Source organism: Melitaea cinxia, chromosome 13, assembly GCF_905220565.1.
Source record: "Melitaea cinxia chromosome 13, ilMelCinx1.1, whole genome shotgun sequence".
Taxonomy (NCBI): domain Eukaryota; kingdom Metazoa; phylum Arthropoda; class Insecta; order Lepidoptera; family Nymphalidae; genus Melitaea; species Melitaea cinxia.
The window spans coordinates 16,572,852-16,590,471 of record NC_059406.1 but is presented as its reverse complement, the minus strand read 5'-3'; the positions used below and the strand labels follow the sequence as shown (position 1 = coordinate 16,590,471).

Below are 17,620 nucleotides of genomic sequence, written 5' to 3'. Positions count from 1 at the left end.
GTCACAATGTTAGTTACAATACTCCTTCGTAACGGTTGGACTGATTTTTATGAAATTTTGTGTGCATATCGGGTAGGTCTTAGAATCGGCCAACATCTATTATTCATATCCCGAAGTAATGAGGGGCGAGGGAATTAAGGCGAGTTGGTAGGGGTGGTGGTTAAGGGGGGGATTAAGGGGGTTAATAACATAAATGGCAAAACAACGTTTACGCGGTCAGCTAGTTTTAATATAAATATTGAAATGAGAAAATCAAAAATTAATAAATTCCTTCTTAAATCTTCAATCCTTCAATTAATTATATGCATATTATATATTATACAAATAGTACTTTCAAAAATCATATTATTCTTAGCGAAGACATTATCTCGGTACAAACTGAACGTACATCAATTCCTCGGGAACGTACCAAACAGCCTTGGTATTAGCCTTTATCTCTGAAGGCTTGGGTGAATCGGCGTATGGAAGAATGTTGTATTTAAGCAACATGTGTGCCAGAGCGAATTGTACCGTCATGTAACCAAACCTCTTGCCTGAAAGAAGTGATAAGCATAAAAAATTAAATGATTTTATTTTTCCATTTTTTATTTTATTACGAAAACTTTTAGAATAATTACGAAATATTTAGAATACATTTATACTACAAAACGTACAAACGTGTTTTGATATAGTAAACAGTAATAATCGCTTTGTAAACACGAGAAGGAATAACAAAATTATAACTCCAAATTTCCGATTGCGCAAAAAAAAAGTCTCAATTCTGGTATATGGTATTCACATATATAATAAAATTCCACAAACAATTTTGCAATTGTCTCAACATAACTTTAAAGTTTTCATTAAAAAGAAATTAACAAATAAAGCGTATTATTCTGCGTAGGATTTCATAGATGATAAAAATGAGTGGACTTGATGACGCTGTATATTATGCAAAATATTACTAATTTTGTACTAAAATAGTTGGAGGTTAGTCCTCAAGAATCGATTTTCATATAAGGCCCCCGGTATGAAAAAATCATCATCATCATCATCATTACAGCCCATACAGTCCACTGACATGGCCTCCACAAGTTTTCGCCAAAAATAACGTGAACTCATGTGTTTTGCCACCACGTATGTCACCATAGTCACCACGCTGGGCAGGCGGGTTGGCGACCGTAGGGTTGGCTTTATCGCACCGAAGACGCTGCTGCCCGTCTTCGGCCTGTGTATTTCAAAGCCAGCAGTTATCCCGCCATCGGTCGCCTTTTTAAGTTCCAAGGTGGTAGCTGTGGAACTGTGTTATTCCTTAGTCGCCTCTTACGACACCCACGGAAAGAGAGGGGGTGGCTATATTCTTTACTACCGTAGCCACACAGTACATGAAAAAATATAAGGCGTAAAATCTACTGAACGAATGGCCTCATTAGGTTTCTCGTACGTTTCTCGTATTTGATTCGTTTATTTACCATTTGATATGGTATTAATCTTTTTCTTAGACTAGTAAGCCTATTTAGACAGTCGATCTCAAGGAGTGAACTGCAGTCGTGCGTCAGAGCTGATACACACACTTTTTATACATTATTATTTTGAAAAGAGAAACTGCGGAGTTTCTAGCCGATTCTTCTCTGCAGAATTTAAATTTCGAATCGGTGGTAGCTTTACTTTAAAAAAATAATCACTAAAAAAAATTAACTTATAAACTAGTCGTCTAGTCTACTAAGTCATGATAAAATCCACGATCAAAATTAGTTAATTTGGAATAGTAATAATATAGTAAAGGAAAAACATAATTTACCAATACAAGCCCTTGGTCCCTCTCCAAAAGGTAAATAGGTGTAAGGCTCGATGTTATGCTTATTTTCTGGTAAAAATCTCTCAGGATCAAACTTGTGAGGTTCGGGAAAGTATTTAGGATCTTTGTGCATTCCAGCTGCGTTAATATAAACTACGGTACCAGCTTCTATAGTCAAGTTGTCATCTATCTTGTAGTCTTCTGATGCAACTCTGTCAATCCATCCCATTAGAATATATATTCGAAGCGTTTCTGTAAAATGTAATTTTTTAACGATGCCATTAAAACACATGAAAGTTAAAAAAGGCTTTAACTTACTTAAAATATTTTTCCTAGACCCTTAAATTCTAATGAAACTACTTTTTAACCGACTTCCAAAAAAGGATTTAACTGACCAACTTCAACAAAATCGAATGTTTTTTTTATGTATGTTATCTTAGAACTTTTTCCTGGTGAACCGATTTCGATGATTATGTTTGTTTTTTATTTTTTATTTTATTTTAAAGCTAGTATGTCACATTTGGTCCCATTTGAATCTCACTGAGATCTAAAAAGTTCTTTTCAAGTTATATCTTATAATGCGTATTTCATTTACTATTTTTTCATCAATAGGTTGTATTAAACCGCATAACTTTTCACTGGGTATCCCTATTCTGATGATTCTAATTTTAATAGAAAGTTGATGCTACTTTTTTGATCCCATTTAAATTTGATATTTGCAATTAAATTCAGTTATTTTTTTGTTTGCGAGCAAACACAATTGAAACATGATTGTAGCAACCAAGCAAAGACTTCTTTAGAACACTCTTTATTATACAGGTCGTAATAAACACACAGAAAACCAAGATCTCTCTTTACACTTAAATCGTTGTGAGTATGGAATCGACGAGAAGGAGAGCTGCCCGACATTGCATAGAGCCAAACATTAGAATTAGTTTATGGGGGCATTTTCCCTAATGTGACAACAGTACTTCTCGTCCGGAAGGGCCTGAGCCTTGTGAAGCAGAAACAGAATCACGATGTGAATCAATGTCCCATTCTGATCGATTCTGAATTGGAACTCGTTCATTATATCTACCCCAAGAATTCCTATACTATTATTGATATACAGTGAAGCGTTGTGAAAAATCTACACTAAAAGACGTCTTCGTAGTGGTAAGCGTACAAACTTATGATTTCTGGGGACTGGACCTCACGGTCGCTTGAACTCAGGTGGTGGGCAGTTTCTGGACCTTATCTGCCTCCTGCAGATGGTGGAGGGATTGACTTGAAAGGGTGAGCATCCCTTCCGACGGGGACGAAAGGCTACCACTAGGGGCGTCGTCATGGTAGTGTGCGAAAGCGATCCCATGGCGTCCCCACTAAGGTGTCGGCAAAAAAGATGTCGGTTTTGGTGGATAGTTTAGCATAGCACATTAGGATGGGAGCTCCACACTCCCATCACCTTCGGGTGGCAGAGCTAGCTGCGTAAACTGCATTTCCACCGTTTAACCACGGAAAAAGGACAACCACGCTGTGAATGAAAAATAACTTTCTTTCCACAATGGTATCAGTGAGGGCTTCTCTTCTTCTTCTCTGCTTTTTCTCTTCGTCGATCGAGTCGATCGAGTACATAATAGCTAAACAAAGAATAAGTATTTTTCAAATTAACACGAGTCGCTGTTACTTAAATGATTGAAATTAATTTATTTTTATATGTTTATGCTGTAAGTTAAATTAGAAATATTCAAGAAAGTTCAAAAAACGCCATGTTTCTCTATAATTGCGTTCAAGGAACCTTATTCCTAAAATCATAACACTCGAATTGTGTATAGTGCAATTGTACTTTACCTTTAATGACAGCGTTAAGATATGGCAATTCCGTAAGTGTTGTCAAATCGAAGTCATCATTTCCCTTACAGCGCACAGTTTCTGATAATTCTTGATATAATTTATCCTGCGAATAAAGAGCTATTAAAATTAAACTTACAGTTTTTGACGAAATCTATAGATTATTATAAGTATTTTGTAATGTATTTTAATTAGTTGAACCTGTACATAGCATTTTAAGAAGGGAATATTAATAGCTTTATCTCTTGTCTAGTTATTTTAATACCTATTAATACTCTAAAAACAAGTTAGGATTCATTCTGCAAATTACTAGCCCGTTGGCGTAGTTTGTAGTGGCCTTACTTTCTGCACCACAAGTTGTGAGGAAACTGGGTATATTATTTGTGTTTAAAAGCATCTCCAAATGGGTTTGCAAGGGTCAATTTTGGGCCCTATCTTATTTATGACTTTTAGTAATGACATTCTCCATTTTAAGCACCGTGATTTATTCTTTTTAAACCAAAAGGAATACATTTAAATATTTCGATTTTACATAAAAGGTGTATCTCAAAATTTACTCATCTTTAATCCGAAAAAGGACGTTTTTCGAAGGTTCATTGGATTTGCATAAAGTTGATAGTTTGTAAAAATATTAAAGTGTAATATTGATAACATTACATCTGCTACTTTACCCCTAGGATTGCATTGCTCAATAGAGTTAAAGCTGCTATAAAAGGAAATTAATATTTTTCGAAACATTGTCAATCTTTACCTATTATTTCTTATTTTTTTTATTTATTTACAGAAAAAAATACAATTTGTGTGATGAGCAGTGCAACCAAACCAATGTACAGTTTTACAGTAGACTGCGTAGCTAGATTAACATTATAATGTCAAAGATATTATTAAGCTACTATGATTTCCAATGACAGTAATATGTTTTTACAATACAACAATTGTGACTTGTTGTGTATAATAGTCTCCTTTATTATAATTAGCTTATTATAAATCAGTATACCTGTATTTCTTGATTATGTGCTAGTTCATAAACCGTAAATGTCAGAAGTCTTCCAGAAGTATCATACCCACCGAATAGAAAGATAGCAGCCTGACCTACAATTATATCATCGGAAAAACCTATAAATAGAATTTTGACAATAAGTTAACACTTCTTGTATTACTGTGATTGACAATTAATAAATTTTAATTAACATGCTACGTCTTACTTTCATTTTGTTTTTTAATATTATGCAAGAAGTCCAATAGATCTTTCGCGTCTTTGCTTTTCTCATTTTTTTTACGTCGCGATAAAAGTATTTGAAATATTTTTTTAAAAGAATTTATTGAAGATTTTGGGAAAAACTTAAATCTGCAAGAACAAGAATCATATTATGCACTTAAATTGAAATAACGAAATAATACTTACATATTAGGTACAATTTATAAATATTACGTAAAACAAACCTGAAAACATCAACCAGTTCCGGAATGAAGAATATGCTAAACCAGCGTATACCTCTGAGGAAAGTATATTTTGAGAAGTCCTTAGTGATGTCCCTTAAAGGACCAGCTCCCGTCAAAGTAGCATCGCTCTTAATGCCAAACAACGTAGTACCGATTACGTCGGTTGTGTAATCAATGAAAAGAGTCTGAAAATATTATAGATATATTTTTTATACTTATTTCATTAGTTGAGAACAGTTAACTGGTGTTAGCAAAATAAATCTAACAAAAAGGGACAACATAATTGATTTGCAAATACATCTATGTTCTTTTTAATGTCAAGGCGATTGACATTGACACGATGTGATTACTTTGTAATTGTATTAATATATATATTTTACATTTATACACGTATATTATACTATCTTGATTATTAATGTATGGATATTTGTATATGAGTATGCGTAAGTATTATTGAATCTATCATACACTATTTTTATGCATCCGAAAATTTTCGCATTTTCGCTAAGCGCTTCAATTGCTATCTTGGTCAAAAATTATAAAATAAGTCTCGGTTTTATCATTTGTGAAATGTTGATTTGAATTTGAAGACAATAAGGCTTGAAAGTAAAACCACAATGGAACTTTCATGTGTTTAGTATTCATGATTTTTTCGAGTCAGGGGTACCACTGCAACTTCTGTCGAAAGTTGTATTGTGGTATACGGGTATGCGACCCCGGCTTCCCGAGCTGCTACTGTCTCTGGCCCCCTCCCGTCGAGACAGTAGTATCCCCACTGAAAGTCTGCTTCGGCGAGGGTGGCAACCCAATGTAGATATTGCGAAGGGGTTTGGTACACTCGGCGATTCAGCAAGGCAAGGTGGATGGCCTAGGGCGACGGCAGAGGGCGTACAGTTACCGTCGGCCAGACACATCATCCGACCTCTTCCACAGTCGTATCGGTTCACCGTTCCACTGAATTAGGGAGGGGGAGGACGAGTGTGTGCGCCTGCGTATGCGCGAACGCTTGCGCACCTTAATATATCCTGCGCAGTTGACTGCTTCCGATTCATGGACTCCGTGTACGCTAAGTCCTATGGCGATGGGTTGAGGTAGAGAGGCCCGGCGGGATGCGAGCCGGGCTTTGTCTGATACCTACACATAGGCGGCCCCAGGGGCGTGAATACACGTCCTGGTCGCCTTCGCATTGCAAGTATGGGACGACAATGCGAACTCGGCAGCACCTGGGGTGACAGAGCAGCCCTATTTAGGGAGGCACTGCTCTCCTCGCTCAGTCGAGGAGGGGGCTAGAAAAGGTGCCCTAAAAAAAGGCTCGTCCCAACCCGGAAAGTGGTAGTAACCGCGGCTGCCACTGCATCAATCTAATTCGTGGTCGACGTAACAGAAAGAGTAAAACAATCATGAAACCGCCTACCATGATATTTGGCGCGTGGAATGTAAGAACGCTCATTGACCGAGATGGCAACGCCTGCCCCGAACGCAAAACCGCTATAGTAGCTCGTGAACTTCTTCGTTATAATGTCGATGTGGCTGCACTCAGCGAAACACATCTCGCTGATGAAGGAGAGCTGGTGGAGGTTGGGGGCGGTTACACTTTCTTCTGGAAGGGTACCCCTTCATCTGAACCTCGTAGGTCTGGGGTAGGATTTGCCATCAAAACTCAATTAACAAAGCGACTTCATGAATGTCCTGTGCACATCACGGACCGCGTTACCACGCTGCGCCTTCACCTGGACTCGGACAACTACCTTAATGTCATCAGTGTTTATGCACCAACGCTGGACAAGTCTGATGACATCAAGGACAAATTCTATGAGGAATTATCTCAATGCCTTAACAACATCAACAGCGAAGAGCAGATATTGCTGCTAGGCGATTTCAATGCCAGAGTTGGCCGAGACTATGAGGCTTGGCCTGGAGTTCTGGGCAGACATGGAGTCGGCAACATGAACAGCAATGGTCAGTTGCTGCTCAGTCTATGTGCTCAATACGACCTTGCGATATCGAACACTATGTTTCGGCTTGCCGCTAAGCACAAGACAACCTGGATGCACCCGCGGTCTAAACACTGGCATTTGATAGACTACGCCATCATACGGCAACGAGATATCAGTCAAGTACAAGTCACCCGTGTTCAGGGATATTCCGGTATGGGTTATTTACCTTTATAAAACGGTACTTATCGAATCAAAATAACGGTAAGAGAATCATTCGGTAACCGAATCATATCGGTAATACAGTATCGAAATAAACCGGTAGTAGGCATAACGCTCGCGTCGTAAGTTTAAGCGGGCAATTCCCGTTCTTGTAGCTGCGCTGCGCTAGCTCGGATTGCGGTCCGAACGTACACCATATCTCTATCTCATTCGCTCCCGTGTGTTGCGTGATTTTACTTAAAACTTATTTATTTGTGATAGACGACAGGCCCAGGGCGTGGCGCGAGCAAGTTTTCATCTCTTTTTCGCGTTAATGTTTACATTGCATATAACGAATAATTCAAAACAAAAAACTTAATTACTTTCATAGTTAAAGAAGCCAGTCTTATGAAAAACCAAGCATTATCAATAAAAGCAAAGGAACATTACAGATTCTTCATTTCAAACGATGGCTCACAGATTTTGTCTCCCTCTGTTACTTCTCCGAATCATTTAAAACCGAAATACATAACGTTATATTTCGGTATTACAGTTTAATCGGTAACCGTTTTATTACGGTTTTGGAACCGAAATAAAACGGTAACCTTTTCAATCGGTAACCGATTCATACGGTAACCGTTTCAAACGGTTACCTTTATGAATCGGTTTGGCGAACCCTGCCCGTGTTATGAGAGGTGCGCACTGTTGGACTGACCATCGACTCATTGTCACCAAGCTAAGACTCCGCCTCCGCCGGCCTCGTAGATCTATAGAGAAAAAGCCTGTGTGTTTAAACGTGGATAGGCTAAAGTGCTGCGAGGCTAGAAAACAATATGCCGAAGCCTTATCGGGAAATCTGTTGCCTGCTAATGAGACAGATGATGTCAGTGCTGCTTGGGGAGCTATGTCTAGTCATATTATGGAAACCGCGTTAGCTACATTGGGCACCAAAGACCGGCGTAGTGAAGACTGGTTCGATGACAACAATGAGGCTCTCCGGGCAGCACTCGACAAACATCGGGAACTCTTGCGACAGCACAGTAGAAGAGGCGGAAACATTGCGGCGGTCAAAGCGAGTGACCAAGAATTGCGCAAGCTGTCTCGTCAGATAAAAGATAAGTGGTGGCGTGACAAAGCTTGTCAAATGCAGTGGCTTGCTGACACTAATCAGCTTCGGGAGTTTTACTGCGAATTGCGAAAGCTGCTTGGTATTTCCTGCCGAGCAAAAGTACCTCTGAGGTCTTTAGACAGTTCACACCTCCTCACTAGCAAGGAGGAAGTATTAAAACGCTGGGCTGAACACTTTAACACTCTATTCAACGTGGATCGATCAGCATATCTGCGAAACATCAGCTTAATGCCTCAACTCCCTTTATCTATCGAGCTAGATGAGCCACTGACGTTCGACGAGGTTGTCACCGCCATCAGACAGCAGAAAAATAAGCGGGCAGCTGGCATTGACCATATACCAAGCGAGCTGTTGAAGTACGGCGGTAAGGATTTGCACACGTCTCTTTGGAAACTGTTTGTCCGAATGTGGGCGGAGGAGCGAGTCCCAGACGATTTCAAATTGTCTCGTATTAGTGCCCTTTACAAGAACCGCGGCGATCGTTCTGACTGTAGTTCATATCGCGGTATTTCAATATTATCTGCTCCTGGGAAGGTCTTTGCCAGAGTTCTATTGAACCGCCTAAGGGACTTATCAGAAAGGATCCTGCCTGAAACCCAGTTTGGCTTCCGACCTAACCGAGGCACATGTGAAGCTATTTTCTCGGTGCGTCAACTTCAGGAGAAAAGCAGAGAACAGGGACGTCAGCTGTATCTCTGCTTTGTTGACTTGGAGAAAGCATTCGACAGTGTGCCTCGCGAAGCCCTCTGGATAGTACTGGGAAAGCTAGGATGCACAGAGAAGTTTGTGAGACTTCTGCGACTCCTGCATGACAATATGCAGTGCTGCGTCTCCGTAGACGGCGAACAGTCCGACTTTTTTCCCGTTACTTGTGGGGTAAAGCAAGGGTGTGTCCTAGCACCCACACTGTTCGCCCTATACTTTGCAGTAGTAGTCAAGGAGATCCTACAAGCTGTTTCTGAAGGAGTTCGCATTCGCTTTCGCACTGATGGCAGTCTTTTCAACTTAGCTAGCCTTAAGGCGCGCACCAAAGTCTCTTATGCATTGATCACAGAGATCATGTACGCTGATGACCTGTGCTTTTTGGCAGAATCCCCAGACGGCCTGCAACAGCTAATGTCCGCTTTCCACCAAGCATGTTGCAAATTCGGCCTAAAGATCAATGTTAAAAAGACGGAAGTAATGTCTCTAGACATCCATGGTCGGGAGACACTGACCATTAAGCTTGGTGAGGATGTGCTGAAACAGGTCGATAAATTTCGTTATCTGGGGAACACTATAACAGCTAATTGTGACCTTGATGCCGAGATCAACAGCAGGATAAGTGCTGCAGCTGCAACATTTGGAAAGCTGTGTTCCAAGGTCTTCTGCTCGCATGACCTTAAGCTGGCTACTAAGATCTCGGTTTATATGTCGATCGTGCTGCCAAACCTTCTCTACTCTTCCGAAACCTGGTGTGTGTATCGTCGTCATATACGCACTCTCGATCGATTCCACCTTAAATGCCTGCGCACCATCATGAAGATCAGATGGTCCGATCGGGTACGTAATACCGAAGTTCTAAGACGGGCCAATGTTGGTGGCATTGAGGCATATTTGATGCGTCGCCAACTTCGGTGGTGCGGTCATGTATCACGGATGTCGGAGGAGAGAGTGGCGAAGCGCATCTTTTACTCTGAGCTGGAGGAAGGCCAGCGAAAGCATGGTGGACAACTCCTCAGATACAAAGATGTTCTGAAACGTCACATGAAAAGATGCAATATAGAGCCCTCTCGATGGGAGAGTTTGGCAGCACAGCGACCGGAATGGCGCGAGATCGTGAGGGAGCGTACTGGTGAATTTGAGGAGCAGCGACTAGCTGACCTCGACGCCAAGCGCGATGAGCTCAGGGACCGTCCACTCGCCGCCATTCACTTTAACTATGAGAGCGGTAAGCTCACTTGCCCACTTTGTGCAAGGGAGTTTACTGCAAAAATCGGCTATATAAGCCATCTGCGTGCGCACCAGCGCCTAGCCCTGTAAGGGGTCGAAGTGGTCGCCATGGCCGAAATTCGGCCGGATACATACATTTTATGCATCCTTAAGAATATTGTACGTTTCCTATCCGTCACTACTATATACCGTGTCATGTGCCCAAAGGTTATCTTTTTTATATATATTGTTAGCATAATCTCGATTATTTTAATACGTTTTGTAACGTCATGCAACAACGTCAATAAAAGCAGTCCCTACCCGTTCAGAGGGCTTTTTGCTTCTCGGCTTTCGGAACGATAGGTCGTTGTTTCATGACGAGCGCGTTGATCATTTTTATATTCAAAGTAAAGGTTGTTTGCTTGGTTAATTTAAATTGTAATTCTCGGTCATTATTTTCGATTAATTCCTTCTTTTATATTGAAATGTTTAATTTGTTTTTCTTTTATTATTTGAACTGCATGTGTTTAGTATTTTATATTCCTAACTTTTGATTTTGCACTATTGTTAAGTTACCTGTTTTGATTTTAGTTTTGTTTTTTTTTTTGTGAAATGCATGCTATGTCCACATCTAGGAGACTCAATTGTACATACCTACTTTACACTTTGTCCTTCACTTTATATGTCTATATTAAACGATTGTAGTCAGTTTTGTGGGCTAATAAAAAAAAAAATGTTTGTGGTTAAGTTTAATTTCGTGATAATTGTTGTGTTTGTAAAAATTTGTAATAAATAGAAGTTAAGTGTTCGATTTTCTGTCTTTTTTTTAAATAAATAAGTTTGTTTCTCCTAAAAATATATAAAGTTATATCCACATTCTTATAATGACGGGCTTTTGTTATTCCGATTTTTATTTTTGTTAGTGATCGTTTACTTGCTACACTACTGCAGCTTACATTAAGAAAACTAATTATTCTATCTTAGTATCCCTAATGCAGACGTGAGTCCACCGACCAAAGGTTATCTGGAAGAAATCGCTCTTCGGTCATAAGATCGCCTTTGTACATCTTTTTTTTTAGTCACCAGTGTTTGTACGATTTTATTTTTGTGATACCCACACATTAGGAATTCTAAACATTTTTGAATATCATATCAAAAATTGACCGCTCCAGCGGGGTCCGAACCCGCGTCTCCGACTGACCGTGTTGGCGCTCTAGCCAATTAAGCTATGGAACAATGTACCCGCTAGATCGAAATTTTTGATATGATGATTTTATTTCGGTCAGTCGGAGACGCGGGTTCGAACCCCGCTGGAGCGGTCAATTTTTGATATGATATTCAAAAATGTTTAAAACACCAGTGTTTGTTTATATTTTGGTGTACAATAAAGAATATATTATTATTATTATTATTAATGTCACTGCAAGTCTAGCTGCAGTACCTTACTCCTCAATATGAAAATAAAACTTGATTCAGTAGCAGTAAATACATAGTCTATTAATGTACATAATTTTTTTATTACCATCATGTCAACCTTGCTGTTGCGATCATTATGGATTCTTTGAACTAATTCTTTCGATTTGATTCGAGTGTAATCTTGAAATTTTCTGAGCTTTGCACTTGTAAATAAACCGCCAAGTTGCAGTCGTAAATGTGACCAAAGAGGATCCTGTAATTAGTAATATAGTAAAAATATATGAGTAAAGTATAGTTCATCAAAACAATATTTTAATGTACGAATTGTTATAATCAATCTTCAATCATAAATTTAGATTCGATACTTGCATCTGTTTTGTTTAACCGACTTCAAAAAAAGGAGGAGGTTACTCAATTCGACCGTGTATACATATATTTTTTTATGTATGTTCGGGGATAACTCCGTCTTTTATGAACCGATTTTGATAATTCTTTTTTTGTTGGAAAGGAGATATTCCTAGTTTGATACCGTGATAAGGAAACCAGGATCTGATGATGGGATCTCAGAGGAATCGAGGGAAACTCGAAAATCCGGATAACTTTTTACTGGGTGTACCGATTTTGATGATTTTTAATTTAGTCGAAAGCCGATGTTTATCATGTGGTCACATTTAAATTTCATTGAGATCTGTTTACAACATTTGGAGTAATCTTTGTTAATGCATATTTACTTGACTATTTTTTCGTCTACCTACGTTGTATTACTTGTCGATATAATTGAAGTTTGGTTTTTCTTCGCTTGCCTGCAAACACAATTATTATAACGAAATCAGTTCAATTCAATTTTAAATATTTTGACGATACTGTAAAGTCCTCACATCTACAAATTGAAAATTGTAAAATATCTCACTTCGCATTCTTAGAAACAGCAAATACAGTATAAATTTACTTATGACTAGCTGTGCCGGCGACTTCGTCCGCGTGGAATTTAACAAAATTTATTGTTAAGTTTGCAGTTAAAAAAAATCTAAAATAAAACTAGCCTAAGTTAATCCTTATTACATCAACAATTTACCACTGAAATTCGGTCCAGCCGTTTCAGAGATTACCCGGAACAAACAGACAGACAGACAGACAAAAATCGTAAAAAATGTTATTTCGGTATATGTACCGTGTTTACATCCAAATGTATTTAGTAAAAATTGCTTATCTTAATATTAAAAACAGACACTTCAATTTTATTTATTTGTATAGATATTTCCTCTTAGATTAAGCTGTCAAGACTCTCGACTACTACATGGATCACACAGATTTTTTTATGTTTACCTGATATTAAATTTTTATTTTATCAAAATAAACGCTTTACAGTGCCCAGAAAGAAATTACATCTTCAGTTAAAATTCTGCGTTAAGTGTCCGGACACAACATCTAACCAAAACATTTGTATAGAATACACAAACATCACTTGATGCACCAATATGTCGCCAAAACATGAAATAATAATTAATCATTATAACGAAACAACTGTTTCGGATTTTATCGCGTTTTATCAAGTTAATTAATAATAAATACTACAAAATGTAAACAAAAAAATTAATGATTACTAACCTTGGCAGTAAAGAGATTCAGTGAACCAACGGGGTCTGTTTTACCGGAACTCAAGAGGTGATTTTTGAAGATGTCAAAGTCTCTATTTAATATGTTCCTGGCTATAGTCGGTGAATTGACGAGCAGACCAGGTCTCCAGAAGATCCAAAAGCCTACATAGGGCCTATCATAATGTTGATGATACACCCTTTCCAACCAATAAACCTGAGTCATAATATAAAGAAAAATAACTGATAAGAATTATAAATTAAAGAAATGATAAATATAAACCGGTATTTTTTTTTCACGGTCAAAATATTTTTACTTAGTAATTAATTAATAATCAATTCATTAGTAATTAAGTGATGTGTTTGTTAAAATAAAAATAGTTATCAATAAGCTATGATGTGTTTAAGTCAATCACAAGTTCACTGCTAACAAATATGATTTATCTCCTGTAGTATTCTGTTCCTGTGGTGAGTAAGATCCAGCTCCTGGGAAGTTTGGGGATAGAATCGGTAAATCGCTTGCAATGCTTCTGGTGTTGTTTTATTTATTTACTAGCTGTAACCGCGACTTCGTCCGCGTGGAATTTAACAGAGTAACTATTGTTCAGTTCGCGGTAATAAAATAAAAAACAATCTAAAATAATAGCAGCCTAAGTTACTCATTATTATATCAGCTATCTGCCAGTGGAAGACCCGGCAAAACGCTCCAGCCGTTTCATATTAACCGGAACAAACAGGGAGACAGACAGAAAAAAAAATTAAAAAATGTTATTTTGGTATATGTGCCGTGTACATACATCCATAATTATGCATTTAGTAAAAAGCGGTTATTTTAATATTACAAACAGACTAAGACAAAAAACAACGTAGCATCATTAAAAATAAAATTACTAAATTCTTTAATTATAACATAATTATACTCGTATACAGAGTAACTTTTGCGAACTCACCACAAACGCATGTTGTGTAATATGTGTTGACAATTTGGATGTATTTATCGAGAAAAAAAAATTAGTTATATCAGCTGGCTGTTACCAATAACATACATTAAACTTTTTATATTAAAATAGTAATAATAAACGCCTTCACGCAACAGCCCTCACTAAAATTTACTCCAATATTGGGGTTCCGGTAATATACACAATACACACGCATAAACGCCCATACCACGGAAAACACTTGTACGGCAACCGCTCATGGCAAACAAAAATTTTCCATTAGCAAAATTTTCCATTAGCGGCAATCAAACCAGCGACTGCGAGCGCAAACAGCCAGTGATGCGACCGCTGCGTCAACGCGTTGTCAAAATATCTTTAAAGTAAAAGTTAAAGTCTTAATCTTACGATATTCTCTCTTAGCAGGAAAGTCATGTTGCCCACAAGTGGGACTGGTGGCAGATAGGGGACATCACGATCTGCCCAATATCTCTTGACCTTAGACCACCATAAGTGAAGTAAAGTCACAAGACACAAAGTTACAGTAATTAATGTCACATAAAAATACATAGTAATAAGATATAAATAATCACAATTGCTATTTCTGAACTCAACAAACTGATTCTCTTTGTTAATAACGTTCGAAGTACAGTTATTAATTCGGCGTCTTTAAGACGACTGAATACTAAAACGTAACCACCCTGTAATATACTAGTCGACTATCAGATGTTTAAGGTTAAAGATCATATTTTATATCTCGAAAGAATATAATTAACCGACATTAGAAATCACAAACACTAAAACTAAATAAAAATTTATATGTCGGGTACAACGAAATACAATATATAAACGAATTATAGTTCAGACAAGAAACAAACAATATGAAGGGTAGAATAAAAGTAACTATACACAAGTTAGCAGAAATATGCGCAACTAGAAGTGTCATCGTTAGGGATTTATTTGTATGTTTCATTATATAACCAAAATTAATACTCAAGTGCCAACGTATTATTTGTTTTGCTCTATTATATGTGTAGAATTTTAGAAAATATTATTTATTATTTTTTTACTGTACTGTGTGGCTACGGTACTAAAGAATATAGCCACCCCCTCTCTTCCCGTGGGTGTCGTAAGAGGCGACTAAGGGATAACACAGTTCCGCTTCCACCTTGGAACTTAAAAAGCCGACCGGTGGCGGGATAACTATCCAACTGCTGGGTCTGAAATACACAGGCCGAAGACGAGCAGCAGCGTCTTTGGTGCGACAAAGCCAGCCCTGCAGTCACCAAACCGCCAGCCCAGCGTGGTGACTATGGGCAAAACAAATGAGTTCACGTTATTTTTGGCGTAAACTTTTGGAGGCCTATGTCCAGCAGTGGACTGTATAGGCTGTAATGTAATGATGAGAAGCGAGTGAAGAAGTTTCAAGAAACTGTGTAAATCCAAAAAACATTTTAATTACTAACAAAACTGAATTAAGACGATCAAAATTCAATAAAAACATGAAATTTTAGCCGTAAACCGCGCTTGTATCGTGCGAATGTGTTCCAGCCGTTTAAAACCACTCAAAGAGTACTCTTTAAGCCTACACCTAGGTCACAAGTCCTAGGAAATTCTCTGAGTTTCTCCTTCTGCCACACGATGGACCCAGCACCCGATCGTCTTGAACACTTTCTAGAATGATGAAGTCTAAACTTTTTGTAATCTTATTTCGGGATTCTTGCGCGGCTTCGGATAATTGTCCTATAGTTAAAATAGCATAGTACTCAATGATTTTTTCTCCGTGAATAAGTATTTTATGCACGGACGAAGGCATATAATACCAATTATAAATATTTACGTACAGTTGGGCTGTACTATATGCGTATTCACCGAACTATTTTGAATTAATAGCCATTCCAGATGACATAGTTTGTAGTATTATGTACATTCGTTTTATAAATTCTACGTCTACACGTGTAATGTCTGTAGAGCAAGAGTAATTCTGAAAAAAATCTCCGAGCTGTGTTTCCGTCATTACTATTTCCAGTGCCTTGTCGAGGTTTATCGACATGCAGTCCCATTTCCTCCCTAAACCGCTTTTGTACCAGTTTTTTCTTTTCGTCTTTGTTTTTTTTTTTATTTTCAGATGTAGTAGCAGACCACTTGTAAGTAGTCTTCTATATTATTCCCATTTATCAACAAATTACACAACTCTCGCTTGCTACAAACAAATTCATCCATTTTTCAAATCACTTAACTTTTGGGAATATTTGAATCATCATTACAGCCTATACAGTCCACTGCTGGATATAGGCCTCCACAAGTTTACGCTAAAAATAACGTGAACTCATGTGTTTTGCCCATAGTCACCACGCTGGGCAGGCGGGTTGGTGACCGCAGGGCTGGCTTTGTCGCACCGAAGACGCTGCTGCCCGTCTTCGGCTTGTGTATTTCAAAGCCAGCAGTTGGATGGTTATCCCGCCACCGATCGGCTTTTTAAGTTCCAAGGTGGTAGCGGAACTGTGAATATTTGAAAATAGGTATTAACTGCTTTTTAGGGCAACTGACTGTCTGACCAACAACTGTGAATTTTTCAGGGCCCGCCTTCCTTTTATAGATGCATATTCCTTTTATAGTGCAAAAAGATAAGAAAATAGTAATTTGCACTCTTCCCATAACCAACCTGTTTTTAATTCGACCCTAATAGATAAGTGACCATATTTTATCAAGTAAGGTCGTCAAACTGTATCAAAACCAGAAAGAACTATTAATCATACTCATCACTGTAATGAACTTTTTATCAATTGGCCTTAATAGATAACAAATGATTTTATGAGAAATAAAAAGAAATTGAAAAAAATAATGATTTTTACCTCGCGATATGTTTTGACAGCGTGACAAAAAAAGTGCAAATATGTGCAATTTTATTTTTCTCCTTGCGTTAGCTAATGTATAAAGATCTTAATACAACAAATATCTCGACAGTAGCAAGCAGCGGTAATGGGTAAACGTCTCGTTAAAAAAAAAAAACTCTAAAAACATACCATATTAAACTATATTGGTTAATTTTATTTTATCAAACTAATATATATAATATTAATTACGAAACGTTAAGAGGAGATTATGAACATTTAAAAAATGTATAATACTTATACATTTATATTAAAAACTTTCGAGTAATGTGGCGTTGAATTGTAGTAACGCATTGTGTCAAAATTGCGTTATTGAACATGAGTTAGCTTTGAAGCCTATTTATACACATTATAACTAAAAAAATAAAATAAAATAAGTAGGATAAAGAAAGCTAATTTATTAGACTATATTAATTTATTACTTTTATTCCATAACAACAACTTTCTCATGAAACGGTTTTGAGACGGCTTTGTATGGGGCTTTCCCATAGTGCGTCGGTCCCGGTTGTTATCGTATACACCTGATTGCGATCGTTACTCATAATATGGAATATATCC

At 37.8% G+C, this 17,620-nt stretch overlaps 1 protein-coding gene across 1 annotated transcript; it reads right to left on the bottom strand.

Annotated features, from left to right (window-relative positions):
- Nucleotides 1-207: 207 nt before the first annotated feature.
- LOC123658963 (cytochrome P450 6k1-like) lies at nt 208-15,984 on the bottom strand. Its single transcript, XM_045594254.1, has 9 exons — nt 15,823-15,984; nt 14,577-14,666; nt 13,247-13,450; nt 11,745-11,891; nt 5,100-5,232; nt 4,602-4,720; nt 3,605-3,710; nt 1,778-2,026; nt 208-533 (listed from the first exon to the last, which is right to left on the bottom strand). Exons 1-9 carry the CDS (start codon nt 15,982-15,984, stop codon nt 364-366), a joined length of 1,380 nt encoding a protein of 459 aa, XP_045450210.1. The 3' UTR covers nt 208-363.
- Nucleotides 15,985-17,620: the final 1,636 nt, after the last annotated feature.